The 24480-nt window shown below is 35.5% G+C and overlaps 1 protein-coding gene across 2 annotated transcripts; it reads right to left on the bottom strand.

The window, feature by feature from the left end:
- Positions 1–6386: 6386 nt before the first annotated feature.
- LOC105039152 (uncharacterized) lies at positions 6387–15135 on the bottom strand. 2 transcript variants are annotated; one of them, XM_010915177.4, is made up of 5 exons: positions 14751–15135; positions 14370–14570; positions 9064–9120; positions 8854–8983; positions 6387–7497 (listed from the first exon to the last, which is right to left on the bottom strand). In XM_010915177.4, exons 1-5 carry the CDS (start codon positions 15123–15125, stop codon positions 6791–6793), a joined length of 1470 nt encoding a protein of 489 aa, XP_010913479.3. In that variant the 5' UTR covers positions 15126–15135; the 3' UTR covers positions 6387–6790. The 2 variants fall into 2 exon arrangements, with proteins under 2 accessions (XP_010913479.3, XP_010913478.3); XM_010915176.4 differs by having other exon boundaries at positions 6395–7497; positions 14661–15135.
- Between the last annotated feature and the right edge of the window lie 9345 nt (positions 15136–24480).

Raw genomic sequence — 24480 nt, 5'->3', positions numbered from 1 at the left:
GGAGGAGGGGTGGGGGGCCGGGGGGAAACCAAGAAGAGAGCGAGAATTTGGAAGGGAGGAACAGGAGGAGAGGTTGCGCTTGTCCTGCTCCCCAGGAACAGTGGTGCCGTTAAACGGTCCCTCTTTTTAGCCCCCCCCCCCCCCCCCCCTCTCTCTCTCTCTAGTCCCACAGCTCCCTGAAAGAATCGTAACTCGATCTTTAACTTCAAGGTCGGATATAATGCACACGCGGGTTGATCAATCGCCGTCCGATGATTTACGCCGACGCATATTTGACGGTGGATATAGCAGTTAGCGTAGAAAATTGCGTATGTTGTGGTTTGCGGAGGAATGGTTTCACCCCCCACCTGCCACCTGGATTTTGTCTGGCCTGGCTGGATTTGATACCGGGGAAGTTAATGTTTGGTTCGCCCAACCGTTCACCAACTTTGAGACATCCGGACCATCCGAGATCGGAGGCTCCTTCAAATGAAGGACCGTTGATTGATTGGTTCCTGCTGTTGTCTTTTCCATTTCTCCAGAATTTGTAAATATGTGTCGAGTATAGGTTGGACCTTTACCAATTAGCCTATTGGACTCTTCTAGCTGATGGAAGTTGGAGTAAGATCCGGAAAGGTTGAGGACCAGCATACCAACGACGTATTTACGTGATCGGTTGAAAATTCTATAAAATTTATCAATTAAAAGGATAAAACTAGCGAAATAATAATATAACTGACTGAAATAGATACTCCTCTATTCTCTCTCTCTATATATTTTTTTTATGAGATTCAGATCAATTTATCAAAAAAATCAATCATATTTAAGTAGTTATAAATATAAATCTATTTCAACTTATTATTTTATAATTTTATTAATTATATTGATCCAATTTATAAATCTTATAAAATTTTAAATCCAACCATTTAAACAAATTCTAAGTTTTGCATCCAAAAACTCTATGTTTTTAAGAATAAATCCAAGAGATCACCCTCCAATGAAACAGTTGAGTGGTTTTTCACAAAAAAAAAAAGAAAAAAAGTACTGTAATGTATGTTTATAATTATCATGTCCCGCCTTCTAAGAAGAGCAACATGGGACTTTAGCAAGCCGTGCCTAGCAAGTTCCTTTCGCCTAGTATATACATGTGCTCATAAACTTCTAGAACCTTGTTCGATCTTATATTTAAAAAGAGAAAGACAGATGGGCTTGGCCGCTTTGGCCCTCTCATTCACGCGAGAGAGAGAGAGAGAGAGAGCCTCAACCCCTTCTTAATGTTATCATAAACTTCATGTGAAACTCCGTATTTCCCGACATAATGGGATCTTTATAGTGCCAATAATAATATAAATGTTTTTTAACATGAAGGTTTTAGATATTATCTCAATTATTGTGGGATTGCAAGAGCATTATGCATGTTCTTTTACATTTTGATACCTTTCATTTTTTTCCTATTTTCTATAATTACATTGTTTAACACTACTTACTTTGTATTTGAAAAGATAAAAAAGTAATGAGGCTCAAACATGTAGTATTTACATATATAAAATGGCTAGCATCTTAATAACCACACATGAGTCATATATTTTCATTTGATTTTTTTTTTATTTTTTGGTTGTGCACATGTGTGTGAAAAAAGTACAGTTAAAAAATGAACTCTTATTCTGCTAGATAACTCTATACCTTCCTCTTCTTTATTTTTGCAAAGAAAGTCAAAAAAGAAGTGTATCGAACAAGTATTTAAAAAATAAAAAAAAAGAATATATAGCTAATGAGAAATTAAAATGTATTTATATACCTTTTAAAGATATAAAATCTAAAAGAAAAAAATATTTTTGCTCCAATATTAATTTAGCATATGTGATGTAAATGCAATTACTAGCACATGCAAAATATAGAACAGGTGTATTCTTTTATTTTGTATATAGGACTTTCTATTTTTATTTAAAATATATATGTTATGACATAGAAGTAGCTAAGTATCTAAATAATTTTATAGGGTGGATTAGATGGATTAGCAGGTTGAGTTAAGAGCGAACTTATATCCAACTTGTTAGTAGTATCCATTTGACGAAATAAATGAGTGCATGCATGAAATGCTATACTCAAATTCAACATGACTCCAATATTTTTAACCTTTATATATTTTGGATAAGATAAAATTAGATTAGGCTTCATTCAATTTGGTGGGCTTTATGCTTCAAATAACAAGATGCATTAGCTTCAAGACCGTCATTTATACAAAGGACTTGAGCATGAATCCCGCCTCAACTACAGCTCATAATCACAATGAATTAAAATGTACATTGCTCATTTTTCTTTCTATCTTTCTCAAAAAAAAAAAAAAAAAAAAAAAAAGGCAAAAATGGAAAAAAAAAAAAAAGTCAGGAAGAAATATTTTTAGGTTGGAATTGTTAAACATATTTTAGTTTTAGATTGATGTCAGGTACCACCTATACTATAGATCGATACATGGATTTAATTGGGTGTGCAAGATTGTGACCTAAACCAAACTTGTCATAAGATTATGTTATAAATTTCAACAAAGACACGCTAATGAAAATGCACATTAGCTTTAAGGCAACTCAAGTTGCCCGTTGTGTATGATTTGCCACCCACATTTTCCTCCTTGGGGAGATGAACAGATATGAGTAAGGAACGGGGAGGTGTCTGATGAATGCCAAGAAAATGTCGAGCATGAACATAGTAATTGTTATACCCTTGTTCACTCCTTGAGCTCACGTCAGCACTAGTATTGATGCATGTTTATTCGACAAAACTCCATGCAAGTGTTTGCAAACGGAAATTTCATGACGAGAAATTCTTTGACAATGAACAAGTCTCACATGCAACCCTTACGAAATTCCACCAAGATTCGTGCAGGAGCCTTTGCTCCTAGGCATGACTATTTTAGTTTCTTAATCATGTTTCTCTTGTTCGCAACAATTTTCCTTGAGCACGACTGGTTGTAAGCTTGACAATAGAGAAGTAGGTCTATCTTGCCGAACGCTGGGACCAGTTCAAATTTAGTGGAAACTGCGTGGAGTACGTACTCATCCAAATACATCAATCTTAAAAATAAAAATGGTGAACTACGTATGTGGGGCCATATCCTGGAACTAGTTAACATTTACGAGCCTGTTTGGATGTTTTCATAAGATTGAGTTATAAGAATCTAGCTTATTGACCTATCTAGCGTATATTTTCCAAGAGTCTATCCGAATCCAGCATAAATTATAGTCTCTGAGCTATAGAAAAAAAATTCTTTTAGATGATTTGGGTTGGATGACATTTGGTTGACATAAGACCATATTTAAATGGGTAACTCGGTCCATAAATTCTATAGGATTTTAGCTTAATTCTATAAAAATATCCAAAAAGACCCAAAGAACTAGTTCCATCTGGTCGGTTGTTGGAACTAGTTGAAATGTTATGGAGATCATAAAAAGTAAAAGTTGAACTAGTTCCAAATAGCCAAATGCTGGGACTCGTTAAAAATTAGCACTTAGTACGTGCCTATGGGAAGTCATATAACTAGGTACGCACATGCTATGCAAGAGATTATTCGGCTCTCCAATCAAGTCCCGTTTACTGGCTGACGTAAAGCATGAAAGAGAAATTTATTAACAACTAATCAAAGAATAATTGGATTTTTCAAAACATTTTCTGGCATCCCAGGTTGATTTTAATGAAGGCTTCAGCATAGGCATAGAAATATATTTATGTTGATGCCTTCAAAGATACGGAAAAAACTATGGTTCTTTATTGTTGGATACTACAGTATCTGTAACAGAACTTGCTTTTGCTTTCTTCCTTTTGGCACGAGAGGTCCAGATGCAATGGACTCTAAGGCCGAGAGAGCCATCCTTACAGAATGTCTGGAACCGCGCAATTTGAATTCAAGCCTTTCAGTACAAATCACCTGGTAGTTTGCCAGGTTGGTCAACTTGAACGCAGAAAGTTCACTCCTTCCGTCGAAAAAAAAAAAAGAAAAAAAAAAGAAAAGGGGAGTTCGCTCCTCTTCCTTTTTTTTTTTTTCTCTTTTTCCTCCATCACCAGTAAAAGGATGACTTTCGTTGATACTCTCCGCAGCTAGTTCTTTAAAACTGTTTCAAATTTAGCATACAACTACAAGGACAAGAAAATTTAAGAAAGCTCAAGATCTTATTTTAAAGAAACAAGAATTTTGATGTACTAAGTTAGTTGTTCAACGTAACCATGATCTAGTACATGAGATATGACACTGTTTCCTTTATTCCTTCTTATTGGGATTAATTAATTGACTTAATACGAAATGCTCGAACTGCACCTTAAGCTACTGGAGGGATCTAAACTTAGAGATGTTTAAAGTCTTGGAGTGGAAGTTGCCCTGCAACTCAAGTTGTATTATAATTTAATTTTTTTTTTTGATAAAATATTATCACTTAAAGTTATAGTAGTTAATTTGACTTACAAGAAGCTCATCAATATTTGAAGGAGAGTCCAAAGAAAGAGGGATGAAACAGAAAAGATGAAGAAGGGAGCAGGTGTGGCCAAGGAGGTAAAGATGGAGGTATTTGGGTGGAGATGCGAGAGAGGTGGAGTGGGATGTCATCTTTAGTGCTAGCACAGGGCCGGATGGCATATGATAGTATGAGAAAGTAGAGCAGGTGTATCGTTTTCATAGCAGATTTATTGCAGATATAACAGTTGTATGACTTTTCTAGCTGCTTTCTATATAATTAAGTATAGGAGAAGAATGTTTTCTAGCTATAGAACAGTTATATGGCTTTCATAGCATTTAGTAGTTGTAGAAAAGTTTTCGATTTTGAGCCAAAGATGAAAGAATCAACGAGAAGAGTCTGTCTCTTAGTCTGTCTAAAATACCTATCAGGATAGTAGGAAGAGAGGAATAAAATTCAAATTTCTCAGCCTAACGTTGCCTGTTCGGAGGAATAAGAACCGCTGTTGTTGGGCCTAACACTATTCCCAACGGTCGTGGAGTTCCCAAAAAGACATACACCCTTGAGATTTAATCACCGTGGTAGTTTAGCACAAGTTCGCCAATATGGACGTGCTGACAATGCTCTCCACCACACCCTCTATCATGAACACCTTGATCCTATCACCAGCCACCTCCACACCATTTGCTCCATTATGGTTTGTTCGCCATCCCTCCTCTGTCGAGCCTTTGGCAGTGGCCAAAACAGTGAGGTACCGCCATTTGCCACTAATGTCCATTCCTCCATCATTGATGCCTGTGCTCATTCCATAGACGTCGTTCCTTGCAGTTACACCAATTCATTATACGAGTTAGGGATGCAATTGAGCCAAGCTGAATCAAGTAATTAAAAGTTCGAGCTCGACTCAATTTAAAATACTCGGATTCGAAACTCTATTTGAGATTGATCGAGCCTTAATATTTCTAGCTTGAACTCGGCTTGATGAAAAATAAGTAAAACTCGAGATGGACTCAAATATCAACCAAGTCATATTTGAGTTTGAAATCGAGTTTTAGCCTATTAATAACGTATATATTAATATATATACAGTATATAAATAAAAATAATATATATATTATATATATATATTTATTTATATATTTGAATAGGCTCATAAGCTTTCGAATCGAATATTCTGCTACTTGAGCTTGATTCAAAAATCTATTCTAGCTATTTGAGCTCAACTCGAGCTCGATAATAATCGATATGAATTGAATTTGGATTCGAATCAAATTCGAGTAGCTTGTGAGTAGTTCGACTCATTTGTACTCTTATTTGAACCATGCTCATGGTATAAATAAATTTACTTAGGCGTAGGTCCTGCCCAATCTTTGGGCCCATTTTTTAGGCCCAAGCTTGGTACTTAATCTCGGGCTTCCTTCATTTTTCTAAGTTAAAAAAAAAAAAAAAAAGTGGAAGGAAAGAGGAGAGAAAGGGGACAGAGGAAGAGGATGGAGGACGGATGACCGCTCTCAGGCTAAGCCAACCTGAGTCCAGCCTATTAATAAGCAAGCTCATATTTCAAGACCTGCCCGTTAGGCTAAAAATTCAAGCCTACACCCGTCCGAAATGCTTTAGGAATCAGCAGGCTAGTGGGTCATCTGGCTTGTGAATAGATCTACTTGCAATGCCACCCCAATGGATGGCTATGGGCTGGAGGTTGCCGACTAGAGTTGCAAGAACCTCAATTGATATGGTGAGACGATAGTGAGAGAGGTTGGGGAGAGGTCCAGTAGGGAATGGCTTGGGAGATCCAATAGGAGAGTGATGATGATATGGGATGGGGTGCAAGGCTTTAATCCCGATGAAATAGAGAAAATTATTTTTTGAATAAGATACCTACTCGAGTAGCCAGCTAGTTGCAACCACAACCATTTTGACTAGAGTTACTGCAAGCTAGCTTTGAGCCACCCAACAAATAACTCAACTTCTATACAATATGGTGCAACTTAAGCTACCCGGGACGACTCCCTCGGAGTTCCTAAGTAGGTGTTCAGCAATTTGTAGAGCATCCACCACTACCTCTACATGAACATGGCAGTGGTAAAAGGGATTTCCTTTGTGACATATGAGATTCACCCTCCAATCATTCCCACGCCTAATTTTTACTCTACTTCTGTGTACAAAAATGAGTTTTTTTTTTTCTTTTTCCTACTGACATACAAAATATACTATATACATACACGTACATGTGCTAGGAGTCACCCTCGCTTCCCAGTAATACCATCGTAGGACACACATGCCATGCATGCTCTCGTGCATGCCCAAAGAAACGGCAGGGCGACTGGTACATCCCTACATGGATAACAGCAACATCAATTACATCACGTCTAGACATCGGACGGCACATCCAGCCCTAACTTTAGATCCAAAAATTTACAGTTTTGCTTGGGAATCGGCGAGGGTAAAGTTTTGACGATGACAGGCCGATTCTCCTTGGAATTGCTTGGCTGCATGATGCCACCGAACGTGCACGTACTCTGCTGGACGGGCAACTGCGTCGTTAGAGAAGGTGGTTTGGCAGCAAAGAATCCACCAGACGACACGCTCTGATCAACAGGCTTGAAACTCCCATGGGATTCTTCAAAGAGCATAAACTCAGGCATGCAGTTAGAAGGATCATAGATCCATGGGTTCGAATAATTATACTCAGAGCTGTGGCTCTTGATCAGGGGTTGAAGGTAGCAATTGATGCGAGCCTTTCTGGCCTGAAGCTCCAATCTCCTTCTCTTCATCCTCTCCCTTTTGTGGGCGTTTTGGTGGCCCCCCAGGGCCTGAGAGTTGGCGAATTCCTTGAAGCAGAACTGGCACCCATACCTCCTCGCCTCCAGACCACCACCGGAACTTCCCTCCGTGTCTGGTTTCTCCCCTTGGTGCAAGACAGGCATAGAGGATTTCTCCTCGACGTCCCCTCGTTTACAAGGATCAAGCACGAAGCCAAACAGCCGGAACGGCTTCTCTTCCCTGTTGTTGGAGATGAGAGGGGCATCCTTAGGATCTATACCTGGTTCTGCTGCATCCTTCTCCATTCTGCTTGCTAGGGGAAACGTGAGGTCTCAGTTCAGGTGAGCAAATTAATAGGTGGATGCAAATCGAGAAGTCTGATCCAAATGGCATCGGTAGAGTTGATGAGTCCGTTCAGCAGCTAGTAGCTTTACATATTATTTTCATAAAGAAAAAAAGCTTTACATATTTAATATAATACGTGCTGAATCTTTTAGTGGCAAAGTAGACACCAAACACTTAAAATAATCGACGACTAAAATGCAATTGCTCCAACTTGACATTGAAATTAATTTTCTGTGACTAAAGTTTAGCATGATAGAAGATTGCAACAATCTTAAATTGGTCAGAAAGAGCAATGTATCTGTTCATTCTCCCGATTGCATAAATAATTACAGCTAGGAAAGTAAATTAAGCTATCCAGCACCAGAATCTTATAGGATTGGTACAAATGGAAAGCTGGGATGTCACTGTCATTACCTTTTTATAGTGAAACAAGATATAAATATTAAAGCAAACCCATCAATCATCGTCCCTGATACATGCAATTTAGTCCAAACATAGTCGCAATATTTCATGAGACAGACAGAAACTGTGAAAAACGGAAATTAACTCCTAGAGGTACACAGCCTAATTAAGCAAACAAAAGCATAATACAATTAAGTGATGATGCAAACAAGCATATAATAATCCTCACATCAGAGCATAACTTCTTTAATACCAAAAGCTCTATCATTATCCATAAACGAGAAAAGAAATTTGCGATGGATAATTTTTTATTGGACCCCTCTTTTAATAAGGAACTTTGAAGAATTTTACAGGATGTTCTTATTCCACTGCCTCTCCCCCTCTCTCCTAAAATATTGACCTTGTGTGCGATGTGTGCACCATCCACCATCGAACTTGGCGCCATCAACTCCCACTCAAATATTTTTTCCTACTTTAACGTATTCTGCTATCTTGCATGACTCCCACCCAACCATCCTCTTAAAGAGGTCTACAAAAATTGCAACATGCAAAATTAGATGAGGCCATCTAAAGCAAGAGGCATTGTGGTGGGCACTCAGGTGGTTGGTTGATCAAGTGACTTGATAAATAAATGACTTTAGATGAGGATTGATGATCGCAAACCATCAGTCATGCAACCACTCTAAATTTCGCTACAGAGATATGGGTGATGGCCATTATATTTCACTAAAAGTTTTTCAAAATTTCTAGATATTTTCTGAAAAAAAAAATATCAGGTGCTTCAATTTACAGAGGTAACATTCTGGATGTAACTAGCGTTTCGGCCTAGCACTACAATGGTAATTTTTGAGAGGGCAAGAAGCATGAGAAACAGCAGTTTGCTGGCCGACTCCCTTCTTGTTACATCTATGACAGAGCTTACCATGAGTTACAAGAAGACAATTCAGGTCAAACTTCAACTCATTAGGGATCTTCCTATTCAGATGGAGATATGCCTTTTCCCTGTCTGCTTTCTCCGGGACCCATCCAATTGCCTTTGTAATCCGATATACCTACAACACAAGCCCAGTAATGTTGGTTGATGCTTGGGTGAGGAAAATGGGGTGTAAAAAATCAGTCAGAATCTGCTCACATGAGTGTCCACTGGGAAATCATCATGCTGAAGATGGAACATCAAAACACATGCCACCTGTAATCATACAAAACTTATCATATGGCAACTTTAGACTTTTTCATTAATATTAGAAATTATTGTACCAAACTTGCATGGATAATCATATCCAACAGTTTTGAGGTCATGTCATATTTAGGTGATATGCATCTTTTAACCCTCTAGATATATAGGTGTGGGTGTGCGACAAGGCAACTTATGGAGCACCAGCGTTCAGATATATGGTTCATGGCTAGAAGTCAAGATTCTATATTTAATTTAATCAAACATAATCATTTTCAAACTCAACCAATGGCAAGGAGTACTATTGCATCGCATTAGTTAGAAACAACCTAGCCCAAATAGTGAATAATGGAAGATGGGGCCTCGAGGAATTATGGTACTCCACTTGCATGAGTTAGGAGATATTTCAACCTCACTAAGAACAAAGTCACAGGCCTAATCATATCATAATAACACCACCCTGCCTGAATAAAAAGGAAAAAAGGAACCAAAGGAAAAGCTTCAGGTATAAAAGGGAAGGAATAAATAGGTAGGTATTATCCTGTAAATTGTCAGGGCATATGACCAACGTTCGGTTTTATCTTTTTTCTTTAATTAAGAACAGAAAATGTAGCAGAACTCAGATTAGAGACTCCTGAAAGCGAACATCCAAATTGCTGCTTCTCTGTAAATCACTGATAGGTTGCCTGCATAATGTTGGACCAAACACAATACATAAGGCAGAAAATGCAATTCTTAAGGTACCATATCAGATTAAGTCCCATTTCAAATTCCAACATTTATTCTTTTCAATAAAAGATCCAGCACATATGTGAGAGAGAATATATGAAACAAGTTGTAACATCTAAACAGGCAGCATTAGTCTGGATATGTACATAAAATATAGGTCCTGTTACGTAAGAAGAACCTAAAATTGCTACACAGAACTGTCTTTTAGCTGAAACTTCAAATGTGTTATATTTAAGCAGAGCATATAAGAAAATTCACAAGCATCCACATACATAAAATGAAACATAAAAAGGATTTACTCAGCACTAGACTGCAAATGCCCTTTCACACGAAAAGAAGGATAATCTTCTGCAATAAGGAATAGGAAAATCAATTTTTTCTACTTTGAGACTTCCAGTCTTTTTGAATAGTTTCTATGACAGGCAACCTGCAGGAAGCTATGAAACAATACGATGAGAACCATTCAGAAGCAATTTGATATACTTAGCCAATTCAAGAATCCTTTTCTATACACTCACGACCAGAACTGATGGCTGATTTTCATCCAACTTCAGCAATTATGCTGCGAGTGAGAATAACGTCCAATGTAGTAAATAGCGGAGGTCAACAACTGATATTATGGTTATTGTTTAGGTACAAACATAATTATAACAAAATGCAAAGGAAGGAAAACCTATAAGCAACTTATTATATGTATCAGTGCAAAAATAAAATAAAATACTGTAGAAAAACACCTAGAAGAAGTGTGCTGACACTCAAGGTTCAAAAACTAGGTTTATTTTCAGTTTTGACAGCCAAATTGACTTTTCTCTTCAGCAGTGTTGGTATATATTTTGAAGTTAAGAAAAACTTTAGAATAATTAAAACAAGTAAAGATGCACCATGCCCTTTTAGATTATCTTGCATTGTTTGGAACCTCTGGGCATATTATGTCTAATTTCAGTTGAAAGTAAGTTTAAACCACTAAAAACTATCATAATAAAATACATAAAGTTCTAGAAATATCCAGCAATACAATAAGCTACATGCCATTTTGAATTTATAATGTACTATTTCATAGCAGATTCAACCCAAAAAGAAAGGTAAGATAACAATGAGCCTACACAAGTTGATCTCAGTTTAAACTTGTTATATTCAGATAAACAAGTGAAATTGGAATGAAATGGTTAGTTTTGACTTTTGACAAACCATGGATATTGCAGAAACGAAACAATCTTAATAAGTTTTGGCTGAAACTATTCTACTTCAGAACTGATGACAAATATGTATTATCTTTAGGCTCATACTCCAACGCATTGCTTATTGTATGGTGTAGAAGAGATCTAACTGATCAACTCTACAGGATGCTGAGATCTGAAATTTTTTTTGGATCAACAATATCAAGAAATCTAAAAAATAAAAAAAAAAAAACATATCTAACAAAGTAAATCTATGAGAAGGTGAACACGGAGTCTCAAAATGAAGAAAAGACATAATAGAAACCAAAAGGGACAGAAAGGAGGCAAAGGAGAAGCAAAAACCCAGATAACATTCTATTATTTCATACAAAAACTGCTTTACATCTGTTCAACTTCTCCATTTCACAATATGAACGTGTTCATAACTAAAGCTGTAGAAATTAGTAACAAGTGCTCATTCGAAGGCTGTGATGGGAGGGAAGGTGACCAGATCGGTGGAAAGGCAAGAGAGATGGTATGGCCAGACAGAACAGCTGACTCCATTTTTATTATTTTTTTTCTTTTTCTTTATCTTCTTTTCCTTCTTTTTCTCCTCTACTGTCTCTTCTCTTGCTTTATTTCTTTCTTCCCTTCTTTTCTCTCTTATCTGCTTTCCTCTCTTTCATTCCTTTTCTCAATCAATGAGAAAAGATAGCAGATGGATCCTCCCAAGCAAAATGACTTACAGTGGCATTTCTGTAAAAACGACTTACATTGGCAGCACATGTTAGGGTGGTTTTAGTTCAATAAGAGATGTGGGTTTGGAATAAAATTTTCAGTCCTTACATATTCATGCAAGATTCCCACGACTTAGGAGTCATAATTCTTTTAACATACATTAAGTTATATTTTTGGGACAGATTTCCATCAAAGACTTTCTTGTTCCTTCCACCCTTCTTTTTTCTGACAGATTTCCATTAAATACTTTCTTCTCTTCATCTTGTTCTACTTTCCTGTTGTCCTTAACTTCATCTTCTTCTAGTTGTAGCATTCTACTTTGTTTAGTTTTTCATTTTCTTATACATAACTTTTCCATACTTGTTTGAACCAGTTTATGATTTTTTGAGTAAAAGGTGATGGAAGTGAGACACTTCCTCATTTTTTATTATTTTTGACTGGAAGGAAGTGCTCCCAGTTTTTCTTGAGTTTAGGTACAAGCCTCAAAGACTCCACCCACTTACTTACCTAAGAACTGACATTTCCATCCATCAGAGGAGAGCAATAGGTCAATTAACTGCCAGCCAAAGAACCCCCCAAACCCAGACTCTTCTTTTCGTACTTCCTAACAAAATATACAGTGATGCATGCGTTGCATGGCCATCTATTACATGGTGCTAGAGCTCATCTCATCTACTGAGTTCTCGTTGATAAGCTCTGTTTCTTCAGACAAAGTGTTTTCTTCAGTAGAATTGGCCACTTTAGATACCATTTGACTATATTCTTTTTCAGAAAAAGAAAAATACATAGCCATAGACCAATAACATTTGATCCTAGGTTAGGCATGAATCATATGCCATCAAAATCCTAATTGAAAAATCTTAAACTGAATCAAAGTCGTCATCTTTTTTTGTCACTCCCTTGTCATTCATGACAAAAGCAGGAAAATATTCCTGAAAAACTGCTTTAGTCCTTTACATCTATCTTTTATCCATAAAAGTATGATGCATCAACCCTATCAGTAACTGCTAATCATCCAGATTTAGGAACCCTACCTAGTCTATCTTATCCCAATTTTTTAATTTATGCTTCGAACAAAAATGACATCCTTTTATGTTTTCAATCAAACAAGTATATTTTCAAATACCCGCCTATTTCACATTACTCGGACTGGGATGTTGCTGACATATATTGGTAAAAGATGGCCAACCAATTCTCTTGACTACATGACTAGAAGAGCCAATGGGGCTTGGGTTTGTCAGTTGGCACTCCTTTCCTTGGAGCATGCATTGGGGAAAGGCCCCAACTTCAAACCAGAAAGTTGCATTTCATACAATCTTTTTTTTTTTTTTTTTTTGAAAAAAAGGAAAGATGCATAAGCTGAGGAGTTTTTATTCACTCCAAATTGCTAATCTTACATGCTCACAAGCAAGGTATGCAATCTCGGTATAGGGTACTGTACTAGTACATTATTGGTACAACATGATTGGTCATGTATGCAACGCATCCCATATCAAGATAGCTCCTCACCCCTTTTTTCTTTTCTTTTTTTTTTTTTTTTAATCATGGTATCACTCGAAACTGGACAGTACATGCCAGCACGGTATGGTATACACCTGGTTTTGGATGGTACCAAGCAGTACAAGATTGTTTCGTTCATTTCGGACTGGTACAAACCGAACCAATATACTGAACCGAACCTCAGTAGATTACTAGTATTGGATGGTATGACTAGTACAGCAGACCTTGCTCACAAGTCATGATCGGGTTCATTGGTGACTACTCCTGCTTAATGTCCATTAAGAACACTAGAAAAATGAACTTTGATATCTTCTTGCAGTGTCAAGATAAATATGGATAGAATTTGGCATCTCATGGTTCCTGATTTCTCAACAGTTGAATGGGATTATTGTTTCATGTCGACTGGCCTTTTCAATAACTTCTACATCTTTCTCCTGTGCTTTTACTTTTTAATGCTTATAATAATGTCATCTGCCTAATCTGCTCTTGCCTATTATGCATTTGCCATGGTTATTCTCCATCTTATGTTTCATTATACTTGCTTCAATATCTGCAGCAAATTTTAACCTTTCCACACTAGGGGAAAAGAAAAAAAGAACAGAACTATCAAGGCTGATTAATTTTTCACAGGAAGGCAAGCCATGAATGATGTTTCTTACTGACTTATAGTAAATATAGGATAACATAATTATCAAGATAATTCCCTTCAACAAGGATGATATTGTATTTACTGCTTCAGGAGATTAACTGAAGCCTTAATTTTTCACAGGAAGGCAAGCCATGAATGATGTTTCTTACTGACTTATAGTAAATATAGGATAACATAATTATCAAGATAATTCCCTTCAACAAGGATGATATTGTATTTACTGCTTCAGGAGATTAACTGAAGCCTTATCTTAGTATAAATAATTTGTAAACGAGGTGCATGAAAAAGAAAAATCAGTCATTCCCACTTTCCAGGCTCCGCTAGTTTACGTGGCATAATACTTGTCCAATTTGTATAATAAATTTTTGCAATCACATTCTGTTAGTTTGTTTTTTTATCATTATAATCTCTTTTTCTTCCTTGCATCATTAAATTATTTTCTCGAGCATAGCATTCAGACATTTAATCCAAGAAGAAGAAGAAAAAGTTACCGTTTTTGGTCCAATCCCCTTGAACTGAGATAGCTCAGCCTTGACCTCATTTACCGACATGCCCCTCAAGTACTCGAGGCAAATCTCACCCCTCTTCTCCAGCACTGCCTTCAGAATGCTCTTTATCCGAGCCGCCTTCGTTGCAGCCAAACCCCCACACCTTATGGCATTCTCTATGAGCTTCGATTCCGCAGCAAGAACCTTCAAATCAAGAGAAGAAAAAGATTTTTTTTTTTTTTGTCAGACAAAAACAGAGAGAAGAATTAGGGTTGGAGCTAGGCCACGACCTACTTGATCCCAGGTGGGGAAAGCGGATTTGAGGGACCCGAATGCCCTCCGGGAGTTGGAATCCGTGGTGTTCTGGGACAAGAGAGTGCTCACCAGCCCGTCAAGAATGGTCTCCCCAAAAACTCCCCGTCCGGTCTCAGAGCCATCAGAGGGCGTCTCGGGTCCTCCCGCCAGCCGGCCGTCGGAGGACCTCCGGTAGCGGGCGAACTCCTCCGGGAAGCCGTGGTGGTCGAGGAGCGCGTCTCGGACGGCCAGGCATTGCTCGGGTGTGGGGATTGCGAGGTCCGGGTAGGGATCGGGCGAGAGTTTCAGTGATTTGGGCGAAGAAGGGATCGGGGCGAGCGAGGGCTTTCGTTGGCGGTTTCGTGGCATCTTTCTCGGAGCGGAGAGAGAGAGAAGGGGAAGGCCGGAAACAAGTTCTGGCGTTGAGAACCGGCGGAGGGTCTTGTTGGACTGGAAGAACGACATGGGCCGGGTTTCGGGCCCATCCGGTTAGAGTCCAATCACACTATCACAGGCATGAGAAAGTGTCTTTGCACCGCATGCATACAATAAAATTGACATAGAGCGCACTATCTAATTATTTTAGAGCATATAACATAATAATAAAATAGATATTTAATATCATCTAATTTTTTTTCTTCAATTTTTAGTAACGAAAATGTCCTTTCCTTCGTAAAACAAAGAAATGATATTATTACTTCTTGAACTCTTGTATGATTTTTCATGAACATATATGACGTTCTGAACCATATATATAATTTTTTAAGTATTTATAATACCTTGAATAATATATATGATTTTCTGATATCTTGTATGACTTCCTATAAATATATATGACATCCTGAACTATATATGACTTTTCATGAATATACATGATATCTTAAACAATATATATGGCTTCCTATTATCTTATATGATTTTCTGTGAATATCTATGACATCCAAAATAATATATTTGATTTTTTGTGAATATATATGACATTCTGAATAATATATATAATTTTTTAATATCTTATATGACTTCCTGTCAATATATATGACATCCTAAATAATATCTATGACTTTCTATAAATATATATGACATTATGAATAATATATATGACTTTCTGACGTATTATATGACTTTCTGTTGGTCATATATGATATCAAAAAGTTATATATATTATTCAGAATATTATATATATTCACAGATAGTCATATAAAGTATTAGGAAGTCATATATATTATTCAGGATGTCATATATATTCATCTAAAGTAGTATAAGATATTAAAAAATCATATATATTATTCAGGATGTCATATATTTCAGTCATATATATCGTTCAAAATATCATATATATTCATAAAAAATCATATAAGGTGTTAAAAAGTTATATATATTATTCAGGATGTCATATATATTTACAGAAGTCATATATATTGCTCAGGATGTCATATATATTTACAAGAAATCATATAAGACGTTAGAAAGCTATATATATATATATATATATATATATATATATATATATTCTTCAGATTGCCATAAATATATAAGAAGTCATATATATTATTTAGGACGTCATATATATTCATAAGAAGCCATACAAGGTATCAGAAAGTAATAATATTATTTTTTTTATTCTATAAAGAAAAAAATATTTTTATTATTGAAAATTAAAAAAAAAAGCTGAACGGTATTAAATATCTGTTCCATCTAAACACGCTACGTACCTGAATATTATTAGACGGTTTACTCCTATTACACCACATGTGGTGCAAAATAAAATTATTTTTATCACCGTTGAGTTTTTGAGTTCAGAAATAAGTTAAAATAATTATATATATATATATATATATATATATATATATATATTTTTTTTTTGGTGTTGTTATTGTTATAATCCTAAAAGGCTAAAACAATTATAGATGTCTCCAACACTAATAACAACTTTCAGTGCTCGGAATAGTCAAGTCCATGCTTCGACTATTCATATTTAAAAGATTTTTCTGCTTAGTCTAATGGTTGATATGGATTTTATGATTATTTATAATTTCAAGCTAAAAAAGACTCGATATCCCATGTATGTTCTATGGTACACATTAATAATGGTTTTGGACTATTAAAAAATTCTTCAACTATTTCAATTTTTATCGCACAAAAAGTTTGAGAGTAACTTATTGTACAACTAATTTACAAGATATTTAAAAAAAAAAAAATCATGCAAGCAATATTTTAATGAATCCTCCACGTTATCATTCCCATCTGACTTTGTGCTCTGTTTTGTACTACCATAGTACTATTGTGTTTTAGTTCTTTTTTCTTAGATTGTGATTTGGGCGTAATATTATTTGAACTCCAGACCACAATATCCAACCCTACATCTAATTGGGTTGGATCAAATCAGACCGTGATATGGGGTCCAAAGTGGTTCGGCCTAGTATTCCAACCCAATTGTGGGATCAGATAAGGTCCATGGAAAAGATTTTAGGCGTATTACTTGGATCAACCAGGGCAAAGGCCTGTTGCATTATGAGCTATAACCAATTCAATGTGTGATAAATTTTTTGTGCACCGTGCGTGATGCATGAACGTGGATGCATAGTGATTGACTCATGCATAGGCAGTGCGCAAAATTTTTTTTTTTTTTTCGTCTGCCCCACATTGTGAGCCAATCATCCCGTGCAGTGCGTAAGAAATCTCTCCAATGTGTTTAGGCTTGAAATGGGATTTGGATGAGATTAGATTGAGACCCTAGGCCCATCAAAACCAGAGGAGTTTGATTCTGGGGCGGAGAAAGTGTCTTAGATAAAGGGGATAGAAGAGGAGAAGATGGATGCAAGAGAGGGTAAATCAGGCGGATGATTCTTTTGAATGTTAATAAAAAGAACAATGACTCTGCTGGTCCTATGAACTATTATATGTGAGGTTAGGATTGGGCCATGACATACCAAATCTTAGTTGAAAGTTCTTATCTGACATATTAGAGAATCATGTAATGCTGCAATTATGATTAGTTTAGGCTCGCAAAGTAAACAATACTACTTTCTACGAAGCATCAACCCATGAATGAGAAGTACCACATCTCTTTCATGTGATAATGCATATGATCGCCTAGTTGTTTGATTTTTTCCATATGACAATTTGTATGACTTGCAAGATGCTTGGTCATCCAAATTTGGAGCAACTGTTTTATCAAAACCACAAGGAAAAAAAAATTACTCAAGGAATTCCAAAATGCTCAGAGAAAAGAAAGGTTCAATGACTCATCTAACTTTATGGAAGTATATAAGGATAGGCATGACAGAATATGTCACCCACATGTATAACATGTCCTGCACAATACAAGGAAAAAAGAAAAATGAAAAAAACTTTGTTTTAGCAGCACTTTAAAAGTGGTGCTCCACAAGTAAAATATTATGCAAGTCGATCATAAGTTTGGAGAAATGCTTTAATAGGCTTATGTTCATGTGATGCATAATTCCCAATCTAGGAAAAATATTTTTCACAACATTGGCCTTCTTTCACCAAAACGGGATCAGACCAGCCATGGTTGCTTCATCGGTCGGAACTCTGCACTCTATTTCTGATTCCATGTCATCTCCATCCTCACATCAAGAATCAAGCCACCATCTTAATCAACAAGCATAAGAAACAGACACCTAAATGAGCTAGGCTTAGCTCAGCTCGTATTGCCTTTGAGCCAATTTTAAGTCTAATTTCGAGCTTAGTTGGGGCTGTTCATGAATGGCCTGAGATTTCTTAATGTTTTGACATGTAAAATTTAAATTAGTTTTGCAATTTATGTTAAGCATAGTGTTCAAATACTATTTAAAATTATGTTAAGTCTGCATATATGACTAAATTTTTACTTATAAATAAAAATTAAAACAAATCATGTCCAATAGACTTGGTCCATAGAATAAATAAAAAAGGAAAGCCCAAAAGCCTATTTGACATTTCTCGCCCATTCACATGGATGTTGGAAAGCAAAAGAGAGAAGAAATCCATGAGATCACAATTTAACCTTTGTTGGACATCACCACCTAGAATACTACCAAGGGGTCCATATTATTTCTCCAAGCAATTTAATAATCCCTCTCCTAGTAACAGCCACCAGCAAATCCTTCACTGTCCATGACAATTCTTTCTTTTTTTTTTTTGGTAAAGTTGTCCATGACAATTCAACCAATCCCTTTCTGCTGATCTTATCACAAGCACAAAAAGCATGTACCTCATATATTCTCCTCTTGATTTTAGCCATCCCACTGTATCTTTAAGAGAAAAGATATAACTATCCTACTATAATAAAGCCAGAGGGTTACACTTGAAGGATTTATAAGCAGGGAACTTTATCATAATAAAAGAAAAGAAAACGATGCAAGGAAAGCAAGCAATATAAAGTCCAATGCTAAAGTGTAAAGGCACTCGATCAGAGACAAAAGCAGAGGGGATTATTCTAGATAGGAATATGTGCTAACTTTTCCCCCACAAAACATGCATCTTTTCTCAGTGGCTGGGCTGGCTTCCCAACCCTTTTGGGACCCAACGGCAAAGGAGGAAGCACTTGGACTTGACTGCCCAAGACGGAGGCTTGACCCTTTCACACAGCTCAAGAAACAACACTCACTCGCCCGGGCCTTCAGAGATCATCAATTGGAAAGTCATTAACAAAGGGACCACAACATTCTGACATCTGAACATGAACCAATGCAACTCCAATAATTAGTATTTGGTAGCTAAAGGGAGAGCTTATATTATGCACTTAATAATAGAGGTGGTGAGGTCCAGAGATATAATAATGCTGTGCTTTAACTAATTATGGTCAATTAGTCTGGACGCACTCTCTCTAAAAAGATATTGCTTTTTAGCTACTTTTGTTTGGGGTGAGCTGAAGCAAAAAAAAATGAAAAGATCTTGTGTTTCGTAATCCAGCTTAGACTAACTTGAGGGTTTATTGAATAGCAGTCTCCATTCACCTGACAGGATGTTGTAATTTGCAAGAGATGGTTTTAAGTATTTTAACATATTCTGTTCTCAGACTCACAGTCATCAACCTTTAGATCCAGTGTGGGAAAAAGTAGCACACTCTACGTCTTTAGACATGTCTACAATGGAGAAAAATCTACAGGATCTTTTGGAGGAAAGGAATCTATTAACAACCATATAGCCCACAATCCAACCAAAGAAGACTGTGCCACCCACCCCATGTAATAATGAGGCAGGGCAAAACCAAGCTTAACCAGGCGTTCGTCTGCTTTAAAAGCAGCGCGTGTTTTGAACGTCGTGGTATGTGATTCCCGGCATTGCACGGTGGTGCATGATGCTGGCCACCGGTTCCAGTACGTTGTCAGGCTAACAGCGGCAAAGCCTTTAAAAAAAATCTCGTAAGACTGAGTCCTGACTTTATTAAATGGAGGAACGGAGGAAAGAGATTCGGATATCTGCTCTAATTGAATCAAATAATGGAGTAGGAGCAGGAGGAAGTGGCAAGTGGAATGTCCTTGATTTCCTTTTGTCAATTGGAAGCCTCTTCCCCTCTATTGTCCCACGGAACCGGACTTCTTCCTGTGTCTCCATTAACAACCCTTTCATGTGATTAGTCCCCGCTGACAACATCTCTTTCTCTTTCTCTCTCAGTGGAGAATGTGGTTGGGAGTTTTCAGGCTTTGATTAGAAGGGAAGGAAATAAACAAGTTCGCAAGTGGAAAAAGAGGGACCAGAGTGGAAGCATTGCAAAGAAAAGAGTACAAGGACTGGCTAGCTACAATGTTGCTTTAAGCAAGTGTACAGCCTATGTTTTCACACTGATTATTATTGCATCACATCTTTGATGTTGATCACATAAGATTATATCAATCGGTTATACCATATTTACATGTAGGCCAGCATGTTGGATGGATTGAATCCATCTTGTTCCATGTGTTGCATTAGGCCAAAAGTCAATAAATTAATGCTCTAACTTGCTTGTTAATGGCTCCATCAACCAAGGGGACTGAGGGTTTTCAACTCATGGGTATGCCAGCGTAGAATCTTTTTATATGATATGGAGTTACTTGTTTGAAAAAGTCTTTGCTCATCGCCATCCAACCACATTGAAGCACGCCATCCAACTACATTGAAGCACATAGCCACTACTTTCCAACTGGCATTCAATAACGTATTTAATACCTGTAGTTCTATTTTTTATTTAAAATTTTAAATGATAAAAATATTTATTTTTTCTAAAAAATTATAATATCTTGTGGTTAAATTATAATTTTTTATACACAGAATGTCATAATTTTTCTTACAGAAATCATAAAGAGAGAATGTCATTTTCGTCATTAAAAATTTATAAATTTTTTAAATAATAAAAAAATATATTTTTTTTTATGATATTCTATGTGTGAAAGTTATAATTTGACTGTAGGATACCATAATATAATCATAGAATATCATAATTTTTTTTAAAAAAATATTTTTTATTTATAATTTTAAATAAAAAATAGATTTATATTAAATATATATTAAAAAATGATGATTATATTGTCTAATTAAATTAGGTGATTTTTTTTTTATTTATAAGTCAGGTGCGATGAATCAAGTATTATTTTTTATTTTTTATTTTTTTTACTTGTTTACTTCTTGAACTCACTGCATGGGCTCTGGTGGGGAGATGCTAATAAAGTACCGCAATATTAAGGATTTTTCTGTGAGTCGCAGGACCTTTTAACTGCACTGGGAGGTTCTCAAATTTGTTCAGTATCTAGAGAAATTATTTCCTGGACCACGCCTAGGTAGATCAGCTCAAATCTCGGAGATCGAGCACGGTGGACAACGCGCAATCAGGAATTCTTGATATACAAAGGCTAGTGTCGCATGCCATGCACCGTGGCCCCGTGGGATTTGAGTCGTCTCCCTGGGCGTGGTCCGGGCAATAATTTCTCCAGTACTTAAGCAATGACGTGACTCTGAAGGAAAGCGTCAAAGCCGTTTCCCAGGTTCAGAGGACGCCAGGCGGGCAAGAAGGCTATTGCAACGCTGACATAATATCTGTGGATCTGGTCTGCAACGCTTAGTTATGGGAAGAGAGGAACGGCTGCTTTTGAATAATAAAGAACGTGACGCAGAAAGTTAGTAGGTAAAAAGAAAAGGTATTTTTTATTTTATTTTATTTTATTTTATTTTATTTTTTATGGAATGGATGGCTCATACCCAATATCCATTTAGTATGAAAATATCCATAAAACCAGAAAATAAAATATGAAATTGAACAGAGTCACTGGCATAATCCAACCATAACACCATGCAGAGTGAATGATAGTTTCTTTATGAGTTATTCATCTATGCCTGTATATAGGACCATAAGAGCACAGGATGTGAATTATGAAACTTTTTAAATTAAGTGATAAATAAGTTGGTATCATGTGGTGTGGGCGTTTTCGTACAAAATGCTTGCGACAACGCCGGTAGTGAGATTATTTTCATAGTTAGAGTTAGAATGCCATTATCAAAAAAAAAAAAAACACACACACGCTTGGAGAATTGATAACGTAAGGAGATGTGAAGAGCATATGCAGGCTTTTTCCGGATCAAAGAATTCGTTTATGAGAAGGAGAACAAAATGGTCGGCCATCATGTTTCTGTTGCTCAATTAATTCTTGGTGGAGCCATGGTAGGCAGACACCATGTTTGAACACATGAACTAATGGAATATCTAACTTACAATTGGAGATGAAATTTTTTGGACATACCTAGTTATTAAATTTTTTTAAAAAAGAAATCATACCATGAGTTCCTAATGGCGATTGATTGGGTTCCTTCATTAAATATGCATTTTGGCCAAGACACAAGCCTAGGTACAAAGGAAAATGGTGGGTTAATTTATATATATATATATATAATATGGTGGGGTGGTTAAGACAACAGCGAAAGGATCTCTCTATTCCAGCATAGTATAATGATGCATTAGAATTTATTTTTTGTCTTGGAACATTAAGAACTTAGAATTAATCTATAACACACACACACACACACACACACACACACACACACACACACACATATATATATATATATATATATATATATATATATATATATATATATATATATATATATATATATGGTGGGGTAGTCAAGACAACAACGAAAAGATCTCTCTATTCCAGAAAAGTATAATGATGCATCAATTTTGTTTCATATGTCGGAACATTAAGAACTTAGAATTAATCTAATATATATATATATATATATATATATATATGTGTGTGTCTCTCTCTCTCTCTCTCTCTCTCTCTCTATATATATATATATATATATATATATATAGTATTATGACAGGGCCTCCCTCCACCATGCATACATATTTTTCTTCTTTTCTGATGTATATATATATTAAAATAAAAATTTTTATATTGGCAGAGTCTCCACATGCTATGTGTATATATTATTATTATTTTTTGATATATAATATATATACACATATATATCAAAATGAAGATTTCTGTGTTGGTAGAGCCTCGGTCCGCTGTATGTATATATTTTTTTTCTTTTTTGGTAAATTCAAAACTCTCTCAGTTGTATAATTAATAAAAAATTATAGTATTTAAGAAATGGATCCTACATAGAATGCTTCTCATGTAGAATGCTATCTCATCACACATTAATTGGAAGGTATTTTAAAGTATACCATAATAGGCATATAAGCCCAAAAATAAATTTATGGTATTTTATAGTAGAGAATTTTTGTTTTTTAGGAGCAAAGAAAGGGCATTTTATTTAGATAAAATAAGATAGAATTTTTAAATATTTAAAACTCTAAAAAAAATGATAGATACCAAGTTTGATCAGCACTTTTAAAATATAATTTTTTTTGGGGTATAAATTTGCTTATTTATCATGTTGTATTAATAATGGAATTGTAAGATATGTATGGAAAAAAAAAATTCAAGTTTTTATAGAATTGTTAAAGATTTAAAAAAGTAAACGACAATACCACTCAAAATCATAGGAATGTAGAGAGCCCCTTATTTATTAGGGAACATAAAACTTTCTAGGAAGAAAATCAGGCTCATCTTAAATATTATAAAATAATTATAAATAATACTAATTTAAATACTATTATATTAATATCAAAGTCATAAATAACACAAATATTTGTGCGAAACTAAATGTTGCCATAGCAGAGGAAATTGGGGCCATCTTAAACACTATAAATAATTCTATTATCGATTCCTAAACGGGATCTCATAAGTCCGTCAACCATCACTTTCTCTTATGTTTACCCCAATTATCAATCGGGATTTAATATATTATTAATTGATTTCTAATTTAGATTTAATATATTTTTTAAAAAATGAGCATTGCACCTTTGTGTTGGTAGAGCTTCCACTCACTATGTGTATATATGGTCTATTTGTAATATATATATATATATAATTAATAAATAATATTTAAATATATATTTTGAAAAAATAAATAATATTTAATAAATATTAAATAGTATTTAGAAATATATTTATGTCATACTTATATATGATATATCTTTGAAATGTCCGCCCCACACACACATATGATATATTTGTCACATGTATATGAAAATGGTAAATAGTATTTAAGTATATATTTTGGAAAGAAAAATAGTATTTAGAAATATATTTATGTCATATTTATATCCGGTATATCTTTGGAGTTTGGAATATTTATATATGGTATATGCATGCAATAAATGTGAAGGTTAATTTATAATGTGAGATAAATATGAAAGAAATCTCTTCCTTTATTTATTCTAGGATTTTGAGAGAAAATAATTTTAAAATTAGATAAATTATTTGGAGATTTAAAACTCTAAAAAAAG

The sequence above is a fragment of the Elaeis guineensis genome, chromosome 1 (genome assembly GCF_000442705.2).
Source record: "Elaeis guineensis isolate ETL-2024a chromosome 1, EG11, whole genome shotgun sequence".
NCBI classification, from domain to species: Eukaryota; Viridiplantae; Streptophyta; class Magnoliopsida; order Arecales; family Arecaceae; genus Elaeis; species Elaeis guineensis.
Note: the sequence above shows the minus strand (reverse complement) of the source record. Positions and strands in the feature narration are given on the sequence as shown.

Excerpts from the sequence above, each read along its gene's own strand:
- LOC105039152 (XM_010915176.4), bottom strand. The coding sequence starts at position 15,125 with ATGTCGTTCTTCCAGTCCAACAAGACCCTCCGCCGGTTCTCAACGCCA. Across the intron at positions 9,121-14,369 it reads AGGGGATTGGACCAAAAACG|GTGGCATGTGTTTTGATGTT; the intron begins GTAACTTTTTCT and ends GTATGATTACAG. Across the intron at positions 7,498-8,853 it reads TTGTCTTCTTGTAACTCATG|CAAGCAGAATGGAGAAGGAT; the intron begins GTAAGCTCTGTC and ends CGTTTCCCCTAG.